This window comes from Anolis sagrei, chromosome 3 (genome assembly GCF_037176765.1).
Source record: "Anolis sagrei isolate rAnoSag1 chromosome 3, rAnoSag1.mat, whole genome shotgun sequence".
Taxonomy (NCBI): domain Eukaryota; kingdom Metazoa; phylum Chordata; class Lepidosauria; order Squamata; family Dactyloidae; genus Anolis; species Anolis sagrei.
Window position 1 is genome coordinate 89060616 of NC_090023.1, and position 22115 is coordinate 89082730.

At 37.4% G+C, this 22115-nt stretch overlaps 1 protein-coding gene across 2 annotated transcripts in view; it reads left to right on the plus strand.

Moving 5' to 3' along the window:
- Window positions 1-22115, plus strand: part of ADGRG2 (adhesion G protein-coupled receptor G2) — an 80917-nt gene that overhangs the window by 25737 nt on the left and 33065 nt on the right. Inside the window, exons 4-10 of one of the 2 annotated variants that reach the window (XM_067466782.1) lie at window positions 10135-10185; window positions 12097-12129; window positions 13311-13364; window positions 18738-18776; window positions 20384-20422; window positions 20557-20625; window positions 21343-21402. In XM_067466782.1, coding sequence (XP_067322883.1) covers window positions 10135-10185; window positions 12097-12129; window positions 13311-13364; window positions 18738-18776; window positions 20384-20422; window positions 20557-20625; window positions 21343-21402 — 345 coding nt within the window. The remainder of the gene's footprint in view (window positions 1-10134; window positions 10186-12096; window positions 12130-13310; window positions 13365-18737; window positions 18777-20383; window positions 20423-20556; window positions 20626-21342; window positions 21403-22115) is intronic. The other variant, XM_067466783.1, reaches the window with a different exon arrangement.

Genomic DNA, 22115 nt, shown 5'->3' on the forward strand with positions numbered 1-22115 from the left:
GGAATTACACCTAAAAATAAAGCTTTCCAAGTGCTTCTAGGATATTTTGATCCAGTTGAAAAAATGTCCATGTTGCTGATGGGAATAAAAATTCCTTCAAACCACAGAGAAACAAATGCCACGAACACTCTAGTGCCAAAGACGAAGTCATATAGGTTGAGAGTCAAGTTGCAGGTCCCATCTACACTAACCATTTAATGCAGTGGCCAGATAACAAAGTCCACAAAAGTGTATGTAAGAAAGCCCTTAATGTGCATCAATGCTCTGTGGTTTGTATAATCTGCCTGGAACCCACATTGCATATGAGGGCGGGGTTGGATTCACTTATCTCCCATACTGAAATCATGATCCAGGTTGTATCTTTCATGCTTGATTTCAAAAAGAAGAAAGTTAACAGGAGTGTGAAGTGTGAGCAAATGAATGTGTACCATATGCAGATCTCTAAATATTAGGTACAAAGCTTGGTTGGTGTGTTCAGTATTGCAGTTATGCATTCATATCCAGAGGTAAAAATCTATAACTGATCTTTATTCCGCTAGACTATGGATACATCTGCACTGACCACTTAGGTCAGTTTTAAACCAGCATAGAAAAAGCAGGTTTGGTGTGAGGATGATTCCATTGGAAATCCTGAAACTGGTTTGATGGTGATTACACAAACAGAAGCCTTGAATCAGTTCCAACATCCAAAGTATCTGTGGCTTGACAGCTGCAGAGAATGCATTTTTAAACTCCTCCTGCTAGAAAGTGCATGTGCGAATTGTGCAGGTGTCCATGGTTTGCATTGCAATGGAGTGCACTGGTGCACATTAAGGGCTCTGTTTTGGACTATTTCCTGATTTTACTTGTCTTAGTTTAAAGCCCTTAAAGTGCTCTGCAGCATGCTTTCACAGCATACATTATATAGCCTCCACACTTTTGAACTGATTTCAAGCAGCTTTAAATGGGCAGTATATATGTGTCTTACTGGAAGCTCTTAAGGTGGGAGAGTTGGGCCTGGATATATCACTTAGCTACATTTCTGTAGCCAATCGTGGATATAAGGACTCAATTATAGGAGCAGACATTGAAAGTGGCAGAGACTAGAACTTGGGTAGTTGTATATATGTGTGTGATTTCATTTCTTTGTGATCTGTTTATTCTGTGGGTAGTTCTGAAGCTTAAGCAGAATCTCCTTGGCATATGGCAAGTAGAGAGTAATGGCAGTAGGCATATTTGGCATCATTACGATCTATATGTGGCAAGTGATTTCTGGTATTGATTCATGGTAGAAGCAGCTATATGGTTTGCAAACAATAAATCAGATGTACTCTACACCATCCCCACCAGTGCTCCTGAATATTAAAATTCAGAACTTTGTATGATTTCAAAGGATGACTAACATGGGAAAAATGCTGCAGCACTAGAAACCATTCTCGCCAATTCACATACCTACTTCTTTGTCAACTCTAAAAAGAAAAAGCACAAATGATTAGACCTTTCTCTTTTTCCTTTTCTTTGTCTGGTTATGTTTGTGTGAGGGATTTGCTGCCTAAAAGCTTTTCTGCCAGAGAGTGAGCTGTAGGGTGAAGAACTTCACCCTCTTGTATCTGTGGTTCATGCAAATGGGCCTCCTTCACATAATTACCCCGTCCAAGCCCAGTAAAGACTTTTTTGTCATGAAAGGTACATGGAGCTCTTGCTTGTTTATCATTTTACTGTTTGCAAGATATTTCTGTCTGAAAAAAAAAACCATTTGTACGTTTTGTACGTACAAATACCTTTTGTACGTTTCTTCATCTCAACAGTTCTATGATAAAGCCAAGAGCAACAAAGAAATAGAGAGAGTAGGCATGGGGAAATCTTTGAATATCTCCTATTCTATTTTTCATTCCAGACTGTTTATCTGAAATGCTAAACTTGTGGCTAATGCAATTGTGTTCTCTTCCATTATACGTTGTGGTTCAATGTTATGAAGATGACCCCATGCAGCAAACAAACATACACACTATTTTCATCTCTTCTGCTGTATTTTGAGGAGGAAGCTCAGAAGTCTAGTCTTCTTGAAACTGGTAGCACCCAGGCATTTACAATTCAGGCATATGGGGACAACAGATCTGAGCTGGAGAACTCTGCACTACAGCATGATTTCTCATTAGGTCCAAAGTGGCTTGCGAATTATGTAACTGTCCATATAGTAGATTTTAACTGAAAATTTAGGATTGTTGAAGTTTTTTTATTATTTGGTCTTTCACTAGCAAATCAGGTCTGTTTCAAATATAGTATATTCTCCATATAGTCAGAACTGTTGTATCTATGACAACTCTTTACTGTTCTGCACACTAAAGAAACTGAAACTTTCAATGGAGAGCATGTAGAACAGCAGAGCCTTTTTTGATTTGTCCAACGGTTATGAGAACATGTGTGCTCCCACAATAACTATGAAGTTTTCCAACATATGTAATCTTAATCAGCAGATTGTCAACATAGCCCTTCCTTCATAATTTTGCGGAGGTCTAGACAAGTTTGAATGATTTATGCTTCCCTGGGTTAAGTTTTAAGGCCTAGAGTATTCAAGGCTTAGAAACAAAGATATACTATGTTCATGTATTGTTGAAGGCTTTTACGGTCAGAATCACTGGAGTTTTGTGTGGTTTCCGGGCTTTATGGCCATGTTCCAGCAGCATTTTCTCCTGACATTTTGCCTGCATCTGTGGCTGGCATGTTCAGAGGATCTTCTGAAGATGCTAGCCACAGATGCAGGCAAAACGTCAGGAGAAAATGCTGCTGGAATATGGTCATACAACTTGGAAACCACACAACAATCCATACTATTTTAGCTAATAAATTAATAAAACAATACATCAATAAAATACAAAACCTGTCAGTTGTCCCAAAACCTGAGATCTTGGGATGACCTACAGGTGACACATCCTGTTGATACCTCAATGATGACCTTAAGTTGTCTTTGGGGATGTCACTATCACACCAGAAGTAACTTGCAGTTTCTCAAGTTGCTCCTGACATGAAGAAAAAATATATATGCATGATATCTGTAACATCAGCCACAGTTGCACAGAGTATGCCATTCAAATAAAAATAGTTGGCATAAACATGCACAGTTTCCACACACACACACATGGGGGGGGGGGGGGAGAGAGTCAGCCCTCTGTGTCGATGGATTCTTGATGCATGGATTTAATTATCCATGGCTTGAATGTATGTGTGTGTGTGTGTGTATACATACAACTTGCACAGAGTTGCACAACTTGCACACCCCCCCCCCAAAAGTCATGCAAGGGACACCAGTTCACTACACACTTGAATATAATGAAACTATGGACTTTGGTATCCATGAGGGGTGCTATAACTAAACTCCAGTGGACACTAAAAGCTGACTCGAAAACATGCTGATATCCCTGTCTCTTGTTCTGGGGGCTGGAGAAGAAAGGTCAGGATGTGAGATCTATGGAGAGGTGTTAGACTTAGAGTAGCTTTTCTAAATTCCCTCCGCTTTCTGAAATGAGGCAGGAGGTAACTGGAGACAAGACCTTGCATGCTGCATTTTTTCCTGTGTGAAATGCTGCCCTGAGAGTCATTAATTTTAAACATGTCTTGATGATGAAATTGTTGTTGTTTTATGGAGATTGTGTTATTTTTTAAATTATTCATGAATCTTTTCTGTTTTTGCAATATAAATGGCTCTAAAAGTCCTTGGATTCAAGACTGTCAATGCAGAGCCTAGGTCAGGGGTCCTCAAATGTTTAAACAGAGGGCCACGTTACAGTCCCTCAAACTGCTGGTGGGCCGGATTATAATTTGAAAAAAAAAAAAAGAATTCCACTGCACATATCTTATCTGTAGTGCAAAAAACACTTAAAACAATAAAATAATTAAAATGAAGAACAATTTTAACAAATATAAACTTATTAGTATTTCAGTGGGAAGTGTGGGCCTGCTTTTGGCTGATGAGATAGGATTGTTATTGTTGTTGTGTGCTTTCAAGTTATTTCAGACTTAGTTGACCCTCAGCGAGGGCCAGATAAATGACCTTGGAGGGCTGTATCCGGCCCTCGGGCCTTAGTTTGAGGACCCCTGGCCTAGGTGATAGAAGAGAGGATGGGATAGGACCAGAGTCCCCTTGCAGATAGTTCACTCCATCACCACCCTTGCAACTTTGTCATCAATGAATGGAAACACCCATTTCACATTTACTCAGCCCTAAAAATGCCCTTTCGTCTTTCTCTGTCTTCATCAATATTGTTTTCTGGTACTACCGCTGTTTTAAAAAACTATCTGGAATATATCAAAATAATATTCAGTGATACAAGAGAGTGTCAGGAGTTGTAACCCAGAAAGTATTTTAAAGCACAAGGTCCCAGGATCAACCATTGTTATCTTTGAATATGACTGGGAAGGACCTTTGGCCAAATCCTTGGAAAATGCTATTCAGTATAGAAAATGCCAAACTAGAAGATTGGTGGTCTGACATGCTAACAAAGCTTCTTGTGAACATTGCATATCATCCACATGCTTGTCACCTGTCGTTCCCAAGAGAAGACTGGCACCTGCTACATTTCTATACATTAATCAGCTGTTAAAGTGAGAAATGCCTTGCCATGAAATAATATGTAATTTTGAAAATTATGTGTGGTGGCTGCACACTTAGTTTTATGTCCAGTGATGCAGAATTATGGTTTTAATCCATATTATCCACACTGCTGATATCAATGTTGCACTTATGTATTATTTAAATTCCATTAATTAAGTCTCATGGAGTAAAATGAAACAAATACAAATACTTTGTCCTGGATCATGGCAACAATAATTACTGTATTGATTTTTAAAGGCCTCGTCCCCATGGTTTTGTAATAATTTTAGGCATTGGAATTAACTGGAAAATATAATTATATTACTAATCTTTATTTCTAAAACTATAATTATATCCTTACTATTTAGTGTGCATTTGAACTTGAGTTTGACTTTGGTTTTGGTTTTTGGTTGCCCTTTATACATCAACAGATTCTGTCTAGAACTGGAAAGACATTCCTCTTCCTGCATTTGCTGCGCTCAAGGGTGGGATCCTGCAAGGTGCTGAGTTGTCTTGGATGAAATACACAAGTCCTTTGGAATGTGTAGGATTTGGGCTTTCATCGGTAACCACAGGAAACAGTGTCTCCTCTTGGAGCTTCTGCGATGTTATATGCAAAAACATCAGTTAAAGCAGACCCCCTCCCCACATAACATTGCACTGTGTGTTGTGTTTAAATGCCTTGGTGATGAGCACGACAAGAAAATGGATTTTATCCACAGAGTATTCAGTTTTACAGCAAGTACAAAAGTAATCCCCTTTTATTAAAAAGATTATCTCTGTATCCATAACTTGACGTACAATACAGTCTTCTTTCCACTAATGGCAGTAGATAAACTGAACTATATTTGTGAGATACCCTGGTGGGAAAATTCAATATTTAAATTGGTGAGACTTATTTTTTTTAAAAAAATTACAGCCCTCTGCAACTTACAGTACACTAAATTGGACATATATTTTGTAGCCTAATCATGCTTGGCAGCACTCCTCCCTGTCCATAAAACAGTTTTACATGCCAGGTGAACAGAACAGGTTTAATGAGTTACTGGTAGGATGGCATTAGTTAGGTGACTGTTGATCAGTGTGTGACTGTCGATCACTGCTTAGCCGGTATTGCACCACCTGACATCCGCCGGGAAGTTGCAGCCAGTAGTGAAAGGACCAAGGCACAGACATCTCCAGCTCATCCCGTTTGGGTATCAGCCAGCACGTCAACGACTTAAATCAAGAAATAGTTTTCTTAGATCTACAGAGACACTCGCTGGAACACCTCAGCAAGCGAGAGTTCAAAAGTGGCAGGCTCAAATCCAGCACCTCAATCCATGGGTGATACCAGATGAGAGACTCCCTCCTGGGCACACGGAAGACTGGGCGACTTGGAAAGCGCTGAACAGACTGCGCTCTGGCACCATGAGATGCAGAGACAACCTTCAGAAATGGGACTACAAAGTTGAATCCACGACATGTGAGTGTGGAGAAGAGCAAACCACTGACCACCTGCTGCAATGCAATCTGGGCCCTGCCACATGCACGATGGAGGACCTTCTTGCGGCAACACCAGAGGCACTCCAAGTGGCCAGATACTGGTCAAAGGACATTTAATCAGCTACCAAGTTTGCAAAATTTGTGTTGTTGTTTTTTTATCTGTTTGTTTGTTTTGTTCTGTTAGAAATGTAATACAATGTTCTGGTTGCGGATGACACGATCAATAGTGTGTGAGGTGTAAAAATCTGAAATTCTTCATCATTGCTGGCTATGTGTTTTCTTGGAGTAGTACAATTGGCATGTTTATGTAGGCTGGATTTTTTGACATGCAAATGATGAGTGTTGGGTCAGATGCTTAGTTTTCTCCTGAATTTACCATTAATATATTTCTGTGTACATGAGTTAGCAATAATTTCCCTTCATAAATAAGAAGTAAACATTTTCCTAGCAAAGTATTTCAAATCTCAAGTGTGTGTGTGTGTGTGTGTGTGTGAGAGAGAGAGAGAGAGAGTTGTGTTGCTGTGGGATGTGTGCATGGGCAGTCTCAACAATGGAAATGGGAAGAGGAAGAGTCAGATGGATGATTACTAGTCATGGAACCAAAATTTGTCTCATCCATTTCATTCAAGTTTCCGATTTGTTCCGTCCATTCAAATGGTACAAAACGGGAAGGCCCCTCCTGGAACGAAAATAAAATCGGTACGAAAGGCAGGCAGGAGCGGGTACCAGCCCGAACCAAAGTGCCAGGACCTGGCGCTCCTTACTCAGTGCTCGGCTGCAGGCCCTGCCAGGGCCGGACATGTAGGTCCAAACCCTGCACCCGTAGGTCCAGGCACTTTGGGCCAATGTGTCAAGTCTCTTTCCTCCCTCCTCCAAAATTGGCTGAAAGAAAACAAATCTGTCAGCACTGAAAACAGAAAACAAATATCTGACCTCCCGATTTCGGGAGGCTTAGTCGAAATGTATCGCAGCCCTGACCAAAAGCTGGGACATGAAACGGATCAAAATTTACCCTGAATACACATGACTAATGATTACCTTGTGCTGAATCATGAGAGATTGCTTTGTAATGAATTTTGCATTTTTCTCAGAATTTCTGTGACACAGTATTTGAACTGGCCTTTTGTGAGAACCAATATATTACTATTATGCCTTTGAGGTTTTTTTTTTTACAGAGGCATAATAGTAATAGACTATTATAAAACTAGCTGATAACTAGGAACTTGGCTAGTAAACTTTCTGGACTGCAGTAACAATTTATTACATGTTGGAAGGTCAGATCAAAGAGTCAAGTGGTTATCTTTTTAAAAAAGTAAGCTGTGTTTCCATTTCTGCAATGTCACATTTGTTTCTTCCACTGTCGTCACTAAAATCAAGCCATAGTTGCAGAAATGCCATGTGTCATGTAGAACAATGAATCTTTGGAAGAAGAAAAAAGTAACAATGAAAGACTGATAAGAATTCCTTAATTGCTCCAAGAGCCTTAAAAAAGTGCCCTGCTGAGTAGTTTATGTTATCATGCTCTTTAACAATGAGGGAAAACTTGAACTGGCCTTTTCAGCTTGTTCAAACAGAGCAAGATAAAACCTTCTTTGAGTATTTCCTCCTCTAGAATTTCCGCTCAAGTATTTATTTGCCAACTTATCTGACTTTGGTCCTGACATTTTGGATTTGCATATTTTTATCATGTGAAAGGAGCCATTTGGAAAATAAATTAAATCAATTTGTCAATTAAAAATAAAATAGGCGGGTAGATTTGATTAAAGTAATAGGATGAAATAAATGCTGTTAGATAAGGTAGTAATGATTTTCCAAGGGTTTTGTTTTTTGTTTTTTGTTGTTTTTTTCTTTTTGCATGCTTCTGCTACATGGAACATTTGGAGCTCACAAAGGAACGATCACTGTCTGGTTCAAATTGGACAGTTGTGTATAATAAAGGACTAGAGCTCTGAACTCCCCCACCAATCATTTCTCTGTTCCATAAAGTGGAAGACTAAAAGGTGATGACCTGTTAATACAATACCCTGAAAAAAAGCATAGAGATCATGGGTGGGTGATTAATTTTTATTGTGAAAGATTTTTTACCATGTGTTTCTTCATTGCATGATGGTTTAATGATAGTGAATGTACTTAATGTCTCACAGTCAGTCGGGGCATGCAGGTAAAAACAGATGAAAACATTATTTTAAAACATTTTAAATACAATTTAAAAATCAGTTTCAGCAACAATACACAACTAAAATGGTCCTAAAAGTCAATCCTGCTTGAAGGCAAAAGACTCCGCAGTCTTGTTTGCTAATAGGAAACCCAGTAGAGGACTGTTTTGATGTTTCTTGGGGAAGGAGTTTCATAAGTAAGTTGAAGCTACTGAGAAAGATATCTCTATGAAACAGGGGTATCCGTCTGTCCATCTATCATCTATTGATCGATCTATTGTATTTGTATCCCACTCTCTCTCACACAAAGAGACTCAAAGTGGCTGTCTTATCAATTTATTTAATTTTTTATTCCACCTTTCTCCAGATACAGGGACTCAAAATGGCCAACAATCAACACAACAAATTCCAGATTAAAAATAGAGCCAATACATAAAAAATATGAATATAACTTTAAAAAAATTGTGTCATAAAGTCCAAAAATTAAAATACATTAGAGTCTCGCTTATCCAAACTTCGCTCATCCAATGTTCTGTAATATCAAATGCAGTCTTCCTCCAGCCTGGATCCACAGTTGTTTCAATACATTGTGATGTTTTGGTGCTAAATTCATAAATACAGTAATTACTACATAGCACTACCATGTATTGAACTGCTTTTTCTGATGATTTGTTGTAAAACATGATATTTTGGTGCTTAATGTGTAAAATCATAATGTAATTTGAAGTTTAATAGGCTTTTCTTTAAACCCTCCTTATTATTCAACATTTTGCTTATCCAACATTCTGCTGGCCCGTTTATCTTGGAGAAGCGAGACTCTACTGTACAGTTAAAATTACACACACACCCCTCACCCTGAATTACACCTACAGCATTCTCATTGTTGAATTTTGCCGGAGTTGTAAGCCGCCTTGAGTCCCCTGCGGGGTGAGAAAGGCGGGGTAGAAATGAATGAATGAATGAATACATAAATAAATAAATCAGCCTTCCTCTCATCATTCCATAGGTGCCTGATGCAGATTTTGCCTGTGGCGGAAGGCCACCAGGAAAGAGGCCACTCTGGTCTCTTTTGGGAGAGAGTTCCAGCGTCTTGGAGCAGGCCCTCTTTCCAGTCCCTCTAAACGGGTTTGAGATTGTGATGGCAGAGAGGAAATTTATTCACCTTTTGGGGCGGTGGGTTATGTAACACAGCCTCCCCTGAAGACATCAAATTATGGGCAAGCTCATATAGGGCATGGGAAAGGTCTACTAGGTATCCTGGTCCAGAGTCATTTAAGGCAGTGGTTCGCAATCTGTGGGTCCCCAGGTGTTTTGGCCCCCAACTCCCAGAAATCTTGGCCAGTTTACCAGCTGTTAGGATTTCTGGGAGTTGAAGGCCAAAACAACTGGGGATCCAAGGTTGAAAACCATTGATTTAAGCCTTTAAGTGCGAGATAGTGGTTTTAGAGTTGGACAAGTAGTGGTTCTACAGAAATACATGTGGGCCGGAAACGGGGTGAAACATGCTGATTCTGGCCTGCATAGTGGTCTGGTGGGGACACCTTGAACTGCCTTGACAGGGGATATCTCATATTTTCTTGAGTTCTGTGTATGCAAAAGTGGCATTTGTTTGTGAGGAGTGGAGGAGATACCTGGCTATTAAAGTATAAAGCTCTTCAAACAATTTTCCTGTAGCCCTTCACAGCCCAGCTTTAAGTTCAAGACCAAATTTTATTAGTTACTTATGCATTCTTTCACAATGTGTTTTCTGTCATTAGGGTTTCCCTGAACATTGTGTGTGTATGCTCTTCCAAGTAGTTTTTGTAGAACTTTTTATTATGGAATCGATTTTAAAGTTTTGTGGTGCCCTCTTGTGGTAGATAATGTAAATTGAAAACTGCTGGACAAGAAAATAAATTTAAAAAACAAAATGTTATGTTGCAGCTAATGTTTCTGGTGTTTCATCAGGAATGAGAGATACCCCAGGCACAGAAGGTATGTCAATAGCTATTTTTTATTTTTATTTGAGAAAAGTTAATATAATATAATATTCACCATGAAATGTGTAGAAGAAACAAATTACAGTAGTTGTTTTGAAGAATAATGTAAGGTTGTAGAGATATATAGTCATAGGGTTGGGGAAGAACTCATGGGTTTCTAAATCCAAATCGCTGTTCAGTGTAGGATCTCCAGGTAGAGTAGCTGCCCAGCATCTTTTTAAAAAGATATTCAGAGAAGGAGACTACAAAATCTATCTAAGCAATTGCTTCCATTGTCAAACCTCCTTACCGGTAAGAAATTCCTTCTAATGTTCAGTGTAATGACATGCTGAAGAGATTTGTAACTGAGCAGTGCGCGGATGATGGTTTGCATCACAGAGCATCCTCCTCCTCCAGACTGAGCATCCTCCATCCAGAATTCCAAAGTCCAAAATCTCAAAATTTGAAATTGGGTGGCTGAGAGAGTGAGAAGTTTGCTTTCTGATTGTTCCTTGTTCACAAACTTTGCTTCATGCACAAAATTATTAACTGCACTGTACCTAATAACTTCTGGCTATGCATATAAGGTACAATGCATTGTACCTAATAACTTCTGGCTATGCATGCAATATTTTCATGTTTAGATGCAAGTCCCATTATGTACTTATATACAAATGCAGTTATTCAAAAATATATAATCCAACATCCTACAAGCATTTTGAATCAGGAGTTCTCAGTCCTTATCATGAATTCAGTCATTACTAGCTTCAGTTTGTTGTTGTATTTGTTCTTCTTAAAGTTATTTTCCAGATCCTTGGTTCGAGTCTGATGTATCAATTATAATTCCAGGTATCAATGGAATGGATGCACACATGAATGTGGGCAATATACATTTAACATTAGCAGTCTACATAAGCAAAATATACCTTTAGGAATAATTCATCATGGATCTGGAGTTAATCTTCAGCACGTGCTACTGAAAGATATAAGAAAATAAAAGAAGCAAAGTCTAAAACGGGTTGGCATTTGCTGTGAGGTCAAAAGTTATTTTTCAGGTTGGCAAGCTACTCAAAGAGTAATTTCCTTTATTTGTAAGCATTTTAAACAGTTAAAATACAGAAAAACTATCTACATAAGTGTAAAATGGCTTAAATATATTTAATATGAATTAATCTTTAAATATTAATAATTTCATTAAAATTAACTTCTCATGATTAAGAAATTATTAATTGTATATTTCTGCTTAAACAACATTTTATTGTTATGAAAGTGACTTTATGTAATATTGATTATCCATTATAATGCATCTAACATGTTTCTTGTTTACTTACTTGATAATTTTTATTATCAAATACTTGTCACTATTAGGGAATTCATCCTATTGCTTAGGCAAAATCTGGCAATAGATTTGCTTCCTAAAGAAAGAGTGGACAAACTCCTGAGGTCAAGGGCCATTCTTGCAACCTCAGCAACTATAGTAGCCAACCCCTTTCATGTCAACCACTTCAGTTTAGGGGAATAAATGGGTTTTCCACTCAAACAAACAAAGAATAAACAAGTATGTGTCTGTGTGTGTGTGTGTGTAGGGTGGTTGAGTTAGAAGAGAATTGTGCCTTCTGGAAATAAACATTGGCCTGGAAAATAGGGAAGTGGGGCTTTATGGGAGCCCAGGTGGTCCACTTGCCAGTTACATCATACTCACTTCAACTACAGGGCAATAGAGACTTGTCTACCTTTAATTTGCATTTTTGAAATAATCATTTTTTAAATTTGCAGCAGACTCATCCATTGTCACTTTTGTCACCTACCCTAATGGCGCTTCAGGCAAGACATCATTGATATTTTTACTCTAGAGTAGGTTTAGTCAGTTTAGATAGGAAATCACTTTTACTCTGCAATTTTGACATTTGTGCTTTTGTGTTCTCAGACTCATCTTCAGTTGAAATCCCGAATCTTACAGGTAGGGATTGCATTCACATAGCATCTATTTTTTTAAGAGATTTCCAATGATAAAACTGAATGGCTGCCACTCGCTTAGGCCCCTTCTACACAGCTGTATAAAATCCACATTATCTGCTTTGAACTGAATTATGTGGCAGTGTGGACTTGTATAATCCAGTTCAAATCAGATAGTGATTTCCCCTTGATATTAAGTCTAGTCATACCTGACTCTGGGGGGTGGTGCTCATCTCCACTTCTAAGCCAAAGAGCCGACGTTGTCCGTAGGTGTCTCCTAGGTCATATGGCCAACATGACCACATGGAGCACTGCTACCTTCCTGCTGGAGTGGTAGCAGAAGCTGGGACTAACAGTGGGAGCTCATCCCGCTCCCTGGATGTGAACCGCCGACCTTTTGGTCAGCAAGTTCTGCAGGTCAGTGGTTTAAATGCACTGTGCCACCGGGAGCTCCAAATGCTTACAAGGCAAAATAAATGACCTTGTTAAAAAAAAACCCTATAGATTTTAAAGAAACATGGGGTAATACTTGCCGTATCCTAAACAATAGAGGGATATATATTGTGTGATAAAAAAAAGCAATGACACAGATTATTAAGATAATTTTATAAGCTTCAGATCTGTATAGATACATTCAGCATATATTATGATTAAATTTATAATTTATTTTTCTTTAGAAAGAGCTAGAGGGATGCCATACTTTTCAACATCAGTTAGTTTGTCTTTTTCTCACTTTGTAACTCAGGCTGGATCCAGACAGGCCCTTGTCCCAGAAACAACCGTGCTTTTTTAACGTGATGTTTCTGGGGGCCTGTCCATACCCACCACAGAAAGTGTGTGCTTTCTGGGGTGGGTTGTCGAAACGTTCTCTTGGGACTATATAAAGTTTTTCTTCCTTGTCATTCTTATAGAGATGTAACAGCTCATTTGATTTTTTTCTTTGTTTATTGCTAGGAAAATTTAATGAGTGTGTATTTTTCACAAATATTTAGTATACAATCACTGAAAATGTAGCAATTTGTTTACTGCAAATAAAAAATGTACAAAGTTGAATCATTTCAAGTCTCTTGTCTTGTCTTGTTTTACTACACTATATTATTTAGTTATTCTATGGAATTAATAATGACACTAGCAAGATTCACTATATAATATTATTCTTAATTTTATAATTTGATTTTTTTTTAGGAACAACTAATCAACAGGATTTTTTCTCAACAACTAGAATGGAACATTTCTCAGGTACATCTTTATATAATTGCTTGGACTGAATGAGAAACCTTTTGCATCTAAAGAACCTGATTTATTAGTTTCGACTATGACAAAGAACATTGCCAGCCAGAAGCATAACTCATTCACCTTTTTCATTTTCTGTCTATCTCTCTGGATTAAGAAATCTGGCTAATATTATGGATAAAATGGTTTTATACATGATAGCAGAGATTTAGCATCTTATCTTGGTGAAATCTCAGCCAGTGACAATTGAAAGTAGCATTATTTGTTGGTATAACAAACATTAAGTCTAGTTCTCTGAAAATAAATGTATAAGCATGGAAGAACATATGTGTTTCATATAGAGCAACTGGTTAATAGTTCAAAATGATTTATGGTCATTTAAAAATAGTTTTAAAAACACTAACAGCTTACATATATACAAAAAGAAAAGAAAAGAAAAAAGGTTTTGAAAAGCTAAAGCATTATCTTATATTAGAGTTTAAATGGTATATGGCGCTCAAATTATTTCAGGCCTCCACAAATAATATTCTTCTTCCAAGCCTTTATTTTATCCCCGTCCCTCACATATTTAGCATCAATATCATTATGTTTTTATCTTTTTATCAAATATATGAGCTGTTAAATCCTATTACTAGGCCTGGGTAACAACGCAAAAATTTGTTTCTAAAATCGATTTGTATTTGGGGGGTTTTTTTGTTTCGATATTTAAAATAATTACAAAACTTTCCTTTTAAAAAGTTCGATATTTACGAAATTTCGTAAATGGTAAAAAATTAACGAATCGATTTCCGAAACAATAACGAATCGATTCGTTAATGGCGGACGCGACCGCGAAATACGCTAAAAAACCTCCAAAAACTTCTGAAGCTTCCCTCTCCCTCTGTTCTTGACTGTTGGTGTGATATTATAATTTTTTTTCACTAATTAAACCATAAAACTGGCCCAGACATGCAGAAATAATAACGAAACAACCTCAGAACAATAACAAAACGAATACAATAACGAAATACGAAGCATTTACAAAACGTGTTTAAAAATTCGTTTTTTTAAATGATTGCTCCAGAATGGTTCGTTATCGTTTTGTAATTGGAAAAAATTAACGAATTATTAACGAATTACGAATTAACGAAACGAAACCGCCCAGGCCTACCTATTACATCATGAAGAGTAATATTTCATCTTCTGATCTTGATATGGAAAGTTAGTAACTTAATTATGTAGTATTTATCCTCACTTCTTAGAACAATAGATACTTTCCATTTTATATATTGTTGATGCATCGTGCTAAATCCAAATATTTTTATCACCTATCATATTATAAAATCTATTTCAAAGTAATTATCCAAGCCATTACCTGTTTTAAACTTCATTTTAAATTTAACTCTTGCCCCACTCCTTGATCTCTTCCCAGTAATCTTAGGGCACTTCCAGACAGTGTCAAAATGCAGGACAAATAAGTGGGGCAAAAAATCACGGAATGGATAGCAAGTCCAAACACAGACCTGTCAATCCCAGTAAATCCTCCACTGCTGTCCTGACACATTTGTTTGTAGTGGTTTGTTTGCTTTAACAGAACCAGTGGAGAAACAACACTTATCCAGAGATTCATTAGGCATGGAAGCACCACCCCCTTGGCCACCTGCTTCAGAAAAGGAGATAAAGTGTATAATTCAAGGATTAAAGAGTGACAAAGCACCTGGGGAAGATTTCTTACCAGCCGAATTATTTAAAAAAGATCCTGATTGGTGGGCTCCTCTTTTGGCAGGCCTGTTTACACATATAAACAATACTTGCCAGATCCCAGTTGGATGGAAGCTGACAATAGTGGTTCCCATATATAAAAAAGGGAATAAAAAGGATCCCAGTAATTACAGGCCCATTAGTTTAATAGATATTGTTGCCAAAATTTATGCTAGGTTCCTACTGAGCAGAACTGAAAGCTGGGTAAACAAAAAAGGTATCCTTGCAGAAGAACAAGCAGGGTTTAGACAAAACAGATCTACCACTGATAACTGTTTTATCCTGAATCATTTGATTGCCAAATACACCTGTAAGGGAAGACACTTGTATGCTGCCTTTATTGACTTCTCTGCAGCATTTGATACTGTTAACAGAGAAGCATTATGGAATAAGTTGTGCAATCTCAAAATTGAATCTAGGCTGCTGCTACTGATAAAGCCTTATACACAAACACCTGCTTGAGAGTACGGTTTGGGGTAAATAGAGCTATGACAAGCAGGATCAACACATACAAAGGGGTGAGACAAGGGTGTATTTTAGCACCAATATTATTTAATCTTTATATCACTGACCTACCTAGAGTAATGAAAGACCCTGTAACTCATCTGCCTAAAGTCCTAAACACATATTGTAATACTTTGCTGTATGCTGATGATATGATATTACTATCACACTCGCAAGTTGGACTTCGTAGGTTGTTAAGAAGACTCAGTTCCTATTGCCAGAATAACTCTCTAATCATCAATAAGACAAAATAAAAAAATAATGGTATTTGGAAAAAGGCAGCAGAGACACAGATGGCAATTGGATGGTGAGGTAATAGAACAAGTAAACACCTTCCCTTACCTTGGAGTAACTTTCTCTGAGACTGGTTCTTGGACTTCTCATCACCAAAGGAGTGTCCTCAGGGCAAAGGCTAGCCTGAATCTAATACTTAAACTAAAAACACATAGCTACCCAGGTACCCTAATCCCAATAATTAAAGTGTATAAAGCTAAGGTTACACCTATGCTTTTATATGCAGCAGAAGTATGGGGTTTAAGTTCCATCTCAGTAATAGAACAAGCACAATCCCAGCACTTGAGAAGTATACTGGGAGTAGATAAAAGGACCTCTGCTGCTGCAGTGAGAGCAGAACTGGAAATCTACACAATCAATGTACAGTCTAAACTTAGAGCGTACAATTACTGGTGTAAAATCACTGTAATGGAGCCTGATAGACTCCCAAAATTGTGCCTACTAGAACAGATAAAATCCCAACTACCGACCTCCTGGATTACACAACTGACAAATTATATAAGAAGTTGTGGGCTTCCTGTCTCCTGCGCCTCAAATGACCAAGTAAGAAAGGGTGCTATACAAATAATTTTGGATATAGAAGCACAAAAAGATATAGCCACCCTCAGTAAGACTGCTAACCTAAAATGGCTGAGTCAATATAAATGTACCTTTCAAACTGCTAACTACCTAAAAATGCAAATACCAAAACATCTCAGGGAGGTATTCACTCGAGCCAGATTTGACCAGCTCGAGACAATGGTTAGATACGGGAGATTTAACAGCATCCCTTATAATGAACGGAGTTGTATCTGCGGGGCACCTGAAATTGAGGATATAGCACACATATTGTTTGATTGCAAATTGTATCAAAAGGTGAGAGACTTCCACCTTGGTCCATATATCAAACGAACAATGTATTGGGATTCTCACATCAGAACAACATATTTTATGTGTGGCCAAGACCCAAAAATAACATATAAAACAGCTCTGTACTTAAGCAAAACAATATGTCTGAGAACCACATATGTAGGGCTGATTGGGGTAAATTGTAGGGGTGATAATGAAATATGATGTATATACTCAGCTTGATCAGTTTATCAGTTTTATCATGTCTTATCATATGTATTTACTGTATTATTATAAGTGTCTTATTTTAACTTTCTACATGGAGTGTGATCGGGTCTTGTCAGGCCTTGTTGTTCTGTTTCTTATTGTGATATGGCCTAAAGGCTAATCAAGAAAATTACTACTACTAAATTTGTTTGTAGTGGATTTCAGAAATGTGCAAAATGCACCAGGGACATCCGGTGGAAGTTTAACTTTAAAAAAAAATGACACTCCGAGATACACTGGACCTCATATGCACTCATACAGATGTACACACAAGCCGATTTCTTATTATCTCTTCTCACCCTACTGTAAATTCAAACTCTGCTTAATTTCATAAAGACCAAGACAAAGGAATGGTTGCAGAGAGTTCTCGTTGTAATTGCTTTTCATTTGTTCTTCCATTTAGCCACCTGTGCATCTGTGGCTCTATTTGTTTAAAGTCCAAATCTGCTGTTTCTGGCTTTTAAAATGCACACATGTGCTGTAGCAGTCCGCACCAGGGTATATGAATGAAAGCACATGCTTTCCTTGAGTGCAGGGATACACAGTTATGCAAATATGCAAATTTTTCAGCCAAAATCGGGTTTTAGGTGCACCCTTTTAACGTGTTTTTCAGCTGTTAATATCAGTACACATTTTTGGGTTTTATCCTGGTTTCTTCTGTGTTTTAGGACATGTGTAGAAGGGCCCTTAGATTCAATTCATTTATTCTTACTAATATTTTCTTCCCAGATATTGTTTTGAAACATTTATCCTGAGGCAGAGCACTTCCTTTTTCATCTTTTAAAAATTTCTTGCAATTGTGTTTCCAAATGTTAAACAGTCGTTTATTTGTGGAATCAAAATGTGTAACACAAACTTCACACACCTACATTGAAAAATTGACACACTGTTATACTAATAGTTATATCACTAAAATTCAGTGGTACTTCTTCTTCGTAGGCTAGTATGCAGATGTCTATGTTAAATTATTTATGGATGCACATATGCTTTCTGTACAATTGTGAACTGATGCTTATGTATTGTACATTGTAGATGTACTTGTACAGTTAGGTTGAGCATCCAGTTGTGCAACCTCATGATTTACTAAGAATATAACATTACACAACCCCTGTGTAACTCTGTGACTCTGTCCTGTATAACTTTGTGACCCTAAAGTAAGTCTCTGTCAGCTCAATGTAGGCATTCAGCAAACAATAAGAAACAATTATAATCAAAAAATGATTGAATAGTGAAGTTGTGGCAAGAGTGTTGGTAGCACATAGGCAAGAGATGCATTCAGCTTTCTGTACTCATTAATTCTCAGTTTGTCAAAGTGTCTGCTGCTACTGCCCAGTTTATTATCAGATGTCTGTTAGCATCTTTTCCAAGTAGGGCATTTTTCTATCTCAACTGTGTCAGGAAATATTCAGTGCTATACTTTTTGTATCCCTATGTAGGCATGGGACGTAAACTTCTGGATGTTCTGCACATCCTTTTCTTTTGGTGAAAGCATATTACAAATCCATGATATTTCTCTCCGTATGAACAGAAATTTCTAGTTGTGAACACAGATCAGTTTCATTTGTCGAAGCCAACACTGCATTTCATTTATGCTTGCGGGCAAAATGAAAACATTTTAAAGCCCTGCTATTAGGGACCAACAATGAAAGTGATAGGACTTTCCTGACTATAGTAAAGACACTCTAGAGAAAAACGTTATCATTCTTGTTTTCATATTGTGTGTGTGTGTGTGTGTTTTTTTTTTAGTCCCAGTGAGTGGGATACAACAGCTCACATCAGCATCTGGTAGGTCTTTTTATCACTGCGGAAACCAGATTGTACACTTCTCTGACTGTTTCAGTGTTTATAATATTGTTGCCATTCAGCAGTGTGTTTGTGTGTTTTCAAGTTGTCTGTCAGCGTATGGTGACCCCATGAATTTCATAGAGCCTTCTTAGGCAAGGAGTATTCAGACTTGTTTTTGCCATTACCTTCCTCTGAACTATAGCCTTTAATACCTAGTATTTATTGGTCACCTTCCATTCAGGTACTAACCAGGGGTTACCCTATTTGGCTTCCAATACCAGGTGGGATCTGGTGCCCTTAGAGTATTTAGTACAACTGGGATGTAATGAAGGCATAATGTCACTCTGAGGACATCAAATATCTAAGAATGGGCATGGCTGCCTTAACAGAAAAAAATTGAATCAAAAGCTCACACAAACTGCAAGCCTGTGTCTTTAGGTGAGATATAACTCCATGCACCATAGGCTGAATCCCTGTTCTCTGAACTGCTTTCAGATGATTAGAAGCAGTTTTGTGTTGTTTGGATTAAGCTTTACTTAATCCTGTGTATTATAGATGACAGGCATGAGTTTAGAACTGAAACTGCTTTCTTGAGGTTTAGTGAAAAGAAATAATAGAGTTGAGTGTCATCTGTGTACAGATAAAAAGGGGACTTCGAAACTCCAGTCAGTTTTCTTCCAGAAGTTTTGTGGTTATGATAAATAGCACGAACAAATTCAAGCCCAAATTCAAGAGGCCTATGGTCAAGGGGTCAAATGGAGTCCCTCATCACCATTTCTGAACTGTCCTTCAAAAACAAACAGAGCTACTATAAAAACACAAAGTTTACCCAGAAGGCTACCATGCTTAATAGCATCAAAAGATGCTGATAGATCCAGCAGAAACAATGCAAACATACTTCCCTAATTCAGTTCCTGATATCGGGGGTCCTTTAAGGAACCAAAATATATCTCTCCTTTCACCAAGCCTAAAACTAGACTGAAATGTGTCTGGACAATCTATCTCATCCAGAAACTGGAAAATCCCACATGCTCCAAAACCTTACAAAGAAAAGGGTCAGGTAAAATAGTAATCCAGAACTGCGGCATCTGCAGTAGGCTTTCTTAATAGTAGGTTTAATAATAGCCTCCTTTAGGTGGGAGATTTTTTAAAAATATGTTCATGTTAATTACTTTCCCATTAGCAGCCATGAAAAACTTACTTAAAATTTGGCTTGACTCTTGAGAGTTTATCCATGTGGAAATGGTGCATTTGAGACATTACGCCATTTTTTTCTGTATTGTGAATTTAACACCCTTTGATTTCCATATTGTTTATTCATGCCCAGGAAGAAATCTATATATTTGTATTAATATCAGAAACTGACTGAATGGCTGCTGACAAAGAAACCAGATTTGTTGCTGCAGCTGTCTTATATCCTATTTGAAACTTATTTTGTTTCAGTTTAACAAAGTGCATAAAACAAACCCACGCTAAGCCAATATTGTGTGAATGTGCTACATTATATGGGTATGCTTTTATTTCAGTTTTAATTTTATATCTATCTTGTAAATAGATGACAACAGTGTATTATTATATGTAACTGTAATTTCCTAATTTTTCTATAGGAACATCTACTGACTCAGTACCTATATCAATAACAGAAGGTAATTTTTTATCACTGGGAAATGGAAAAAGTTCTGTGTTTCTTCACTTGTTTTCAATATTGATGTCACCTTGCTAGTATTCAGATATTTGTATTTAGGTATTAATTTTGTGTTAATTATTTGTTTTTCTTCAGATACATTTAGTGGGACCAAACATTTCTCAGACACAACTGGGACAAAAAAAACTTTCCCAAAAATTACTGGTATGCTAATTTTTCTTTTTATTAAATCAGTGTAAGTTTGAAAAATGTTTTGCAATTGTTATGTTAGATTGACTTTCAATTAATTTGTAACTTTATAACTTTCACTTTTTAGTGCCATTAAATTACATCAGCTTAGCCTGATGAATCAGTTGCTGGGCTACATTCCTTATTTGCTGTCTTAGGAAAATATTTTGATTGTCCTCAGGATTTGTATTTTGAGTACAATAAACAGAATCCAAAGCATTTTAGTCAACTACATTAAAACATGAATTTAAACAAAGCCACACTGATGCCAATTGTGACGTCCACATAATATTTTTGGATAAACTCTACCAAATTTACATTCCTTGCAACAGTGACACTCTGTGGGAGCTGGTGCCCACTGTGTCAGAGGAATAATGCATCCACTGCAAGTTTTAATCTGAACTCTGAGGGATTCATGCAAGGTGATCAACCTATTTGAGAGATGGTTAGGTAGTTGCTTTAAATTTTAAATCTTCAGTAGATCTGCAGATATTAAACTCATCAGCTACTACTGGTGATACAGCCACAGGGCACACATGTATCTAGTTGTCTTTTCACAGCAAGTACTTGCAAGTATCCATGATTTCTAAGCTAAAAGTGTGAATGCCAAGATTTCAAACTGAACGTTTTAGCCCTTTCAAAAATGCTATTATACACGAGACCACAATGAAAACATTTCCTTTGGAATATCAGCTATAGGCACCGTAATGAATACCAGAGAAGATCCCTTGTCAGCTTCCACAGATCTGATTGGTAAGATATGAAATTTAAACTTTATATGAATTTTATTCTACTTACTGTATATATTTGTGGACATATACGGTGTCAGAATTTTGTTGTGACCTGTGAATAAGTTGACAGTCATTCTATGGAGAGAGGAAATATCAGGAGTCGAGCCATCTCCGGCCACCTCCTATTTCCTGCCCAGACATTCATAAAGGCCAGAAATGGTAGCATGATAGAGAGTAGAGACTTTTGGTTTTTCTCTTAGGTACTCCTGGGGCAAACTCATTTTGAGCTTGTTACTCTCCTTAGAGAAGGGGATGGTTCTTTTTTTGATTAGAGTTAAGACATGATACTTACATTGACTCATGGATAAATCAGTTCAGGGGTTTTATACCAATTTTTGACTAAAATTTCAAGTTATGCATGGATATAAACAGTGTATAGTTCTTGATTGGCTTGGGCACCTATTTGAAGGATTGTTATTGTTGTCTACTGTCATCAAGTTGACTTTTGCTAACTTCATGAATGAGAGACCTCCAGGTCTAGCTGTCGGAAACAGTGGCTTATTTCACTGTTGCCATCCATGTGGAAGGCGGTATTCCTCTTTTTTACTATCTTTCATCTTACTAAGTTTTATCTAGTGGGTAAATTACTGAGAATGGTATTCTCAGTAATTTAATCATTGATTCTTGAGAGAGTTCAAGCTTGATTTACCCTAGGACTTATTTATTAGGTTTGTG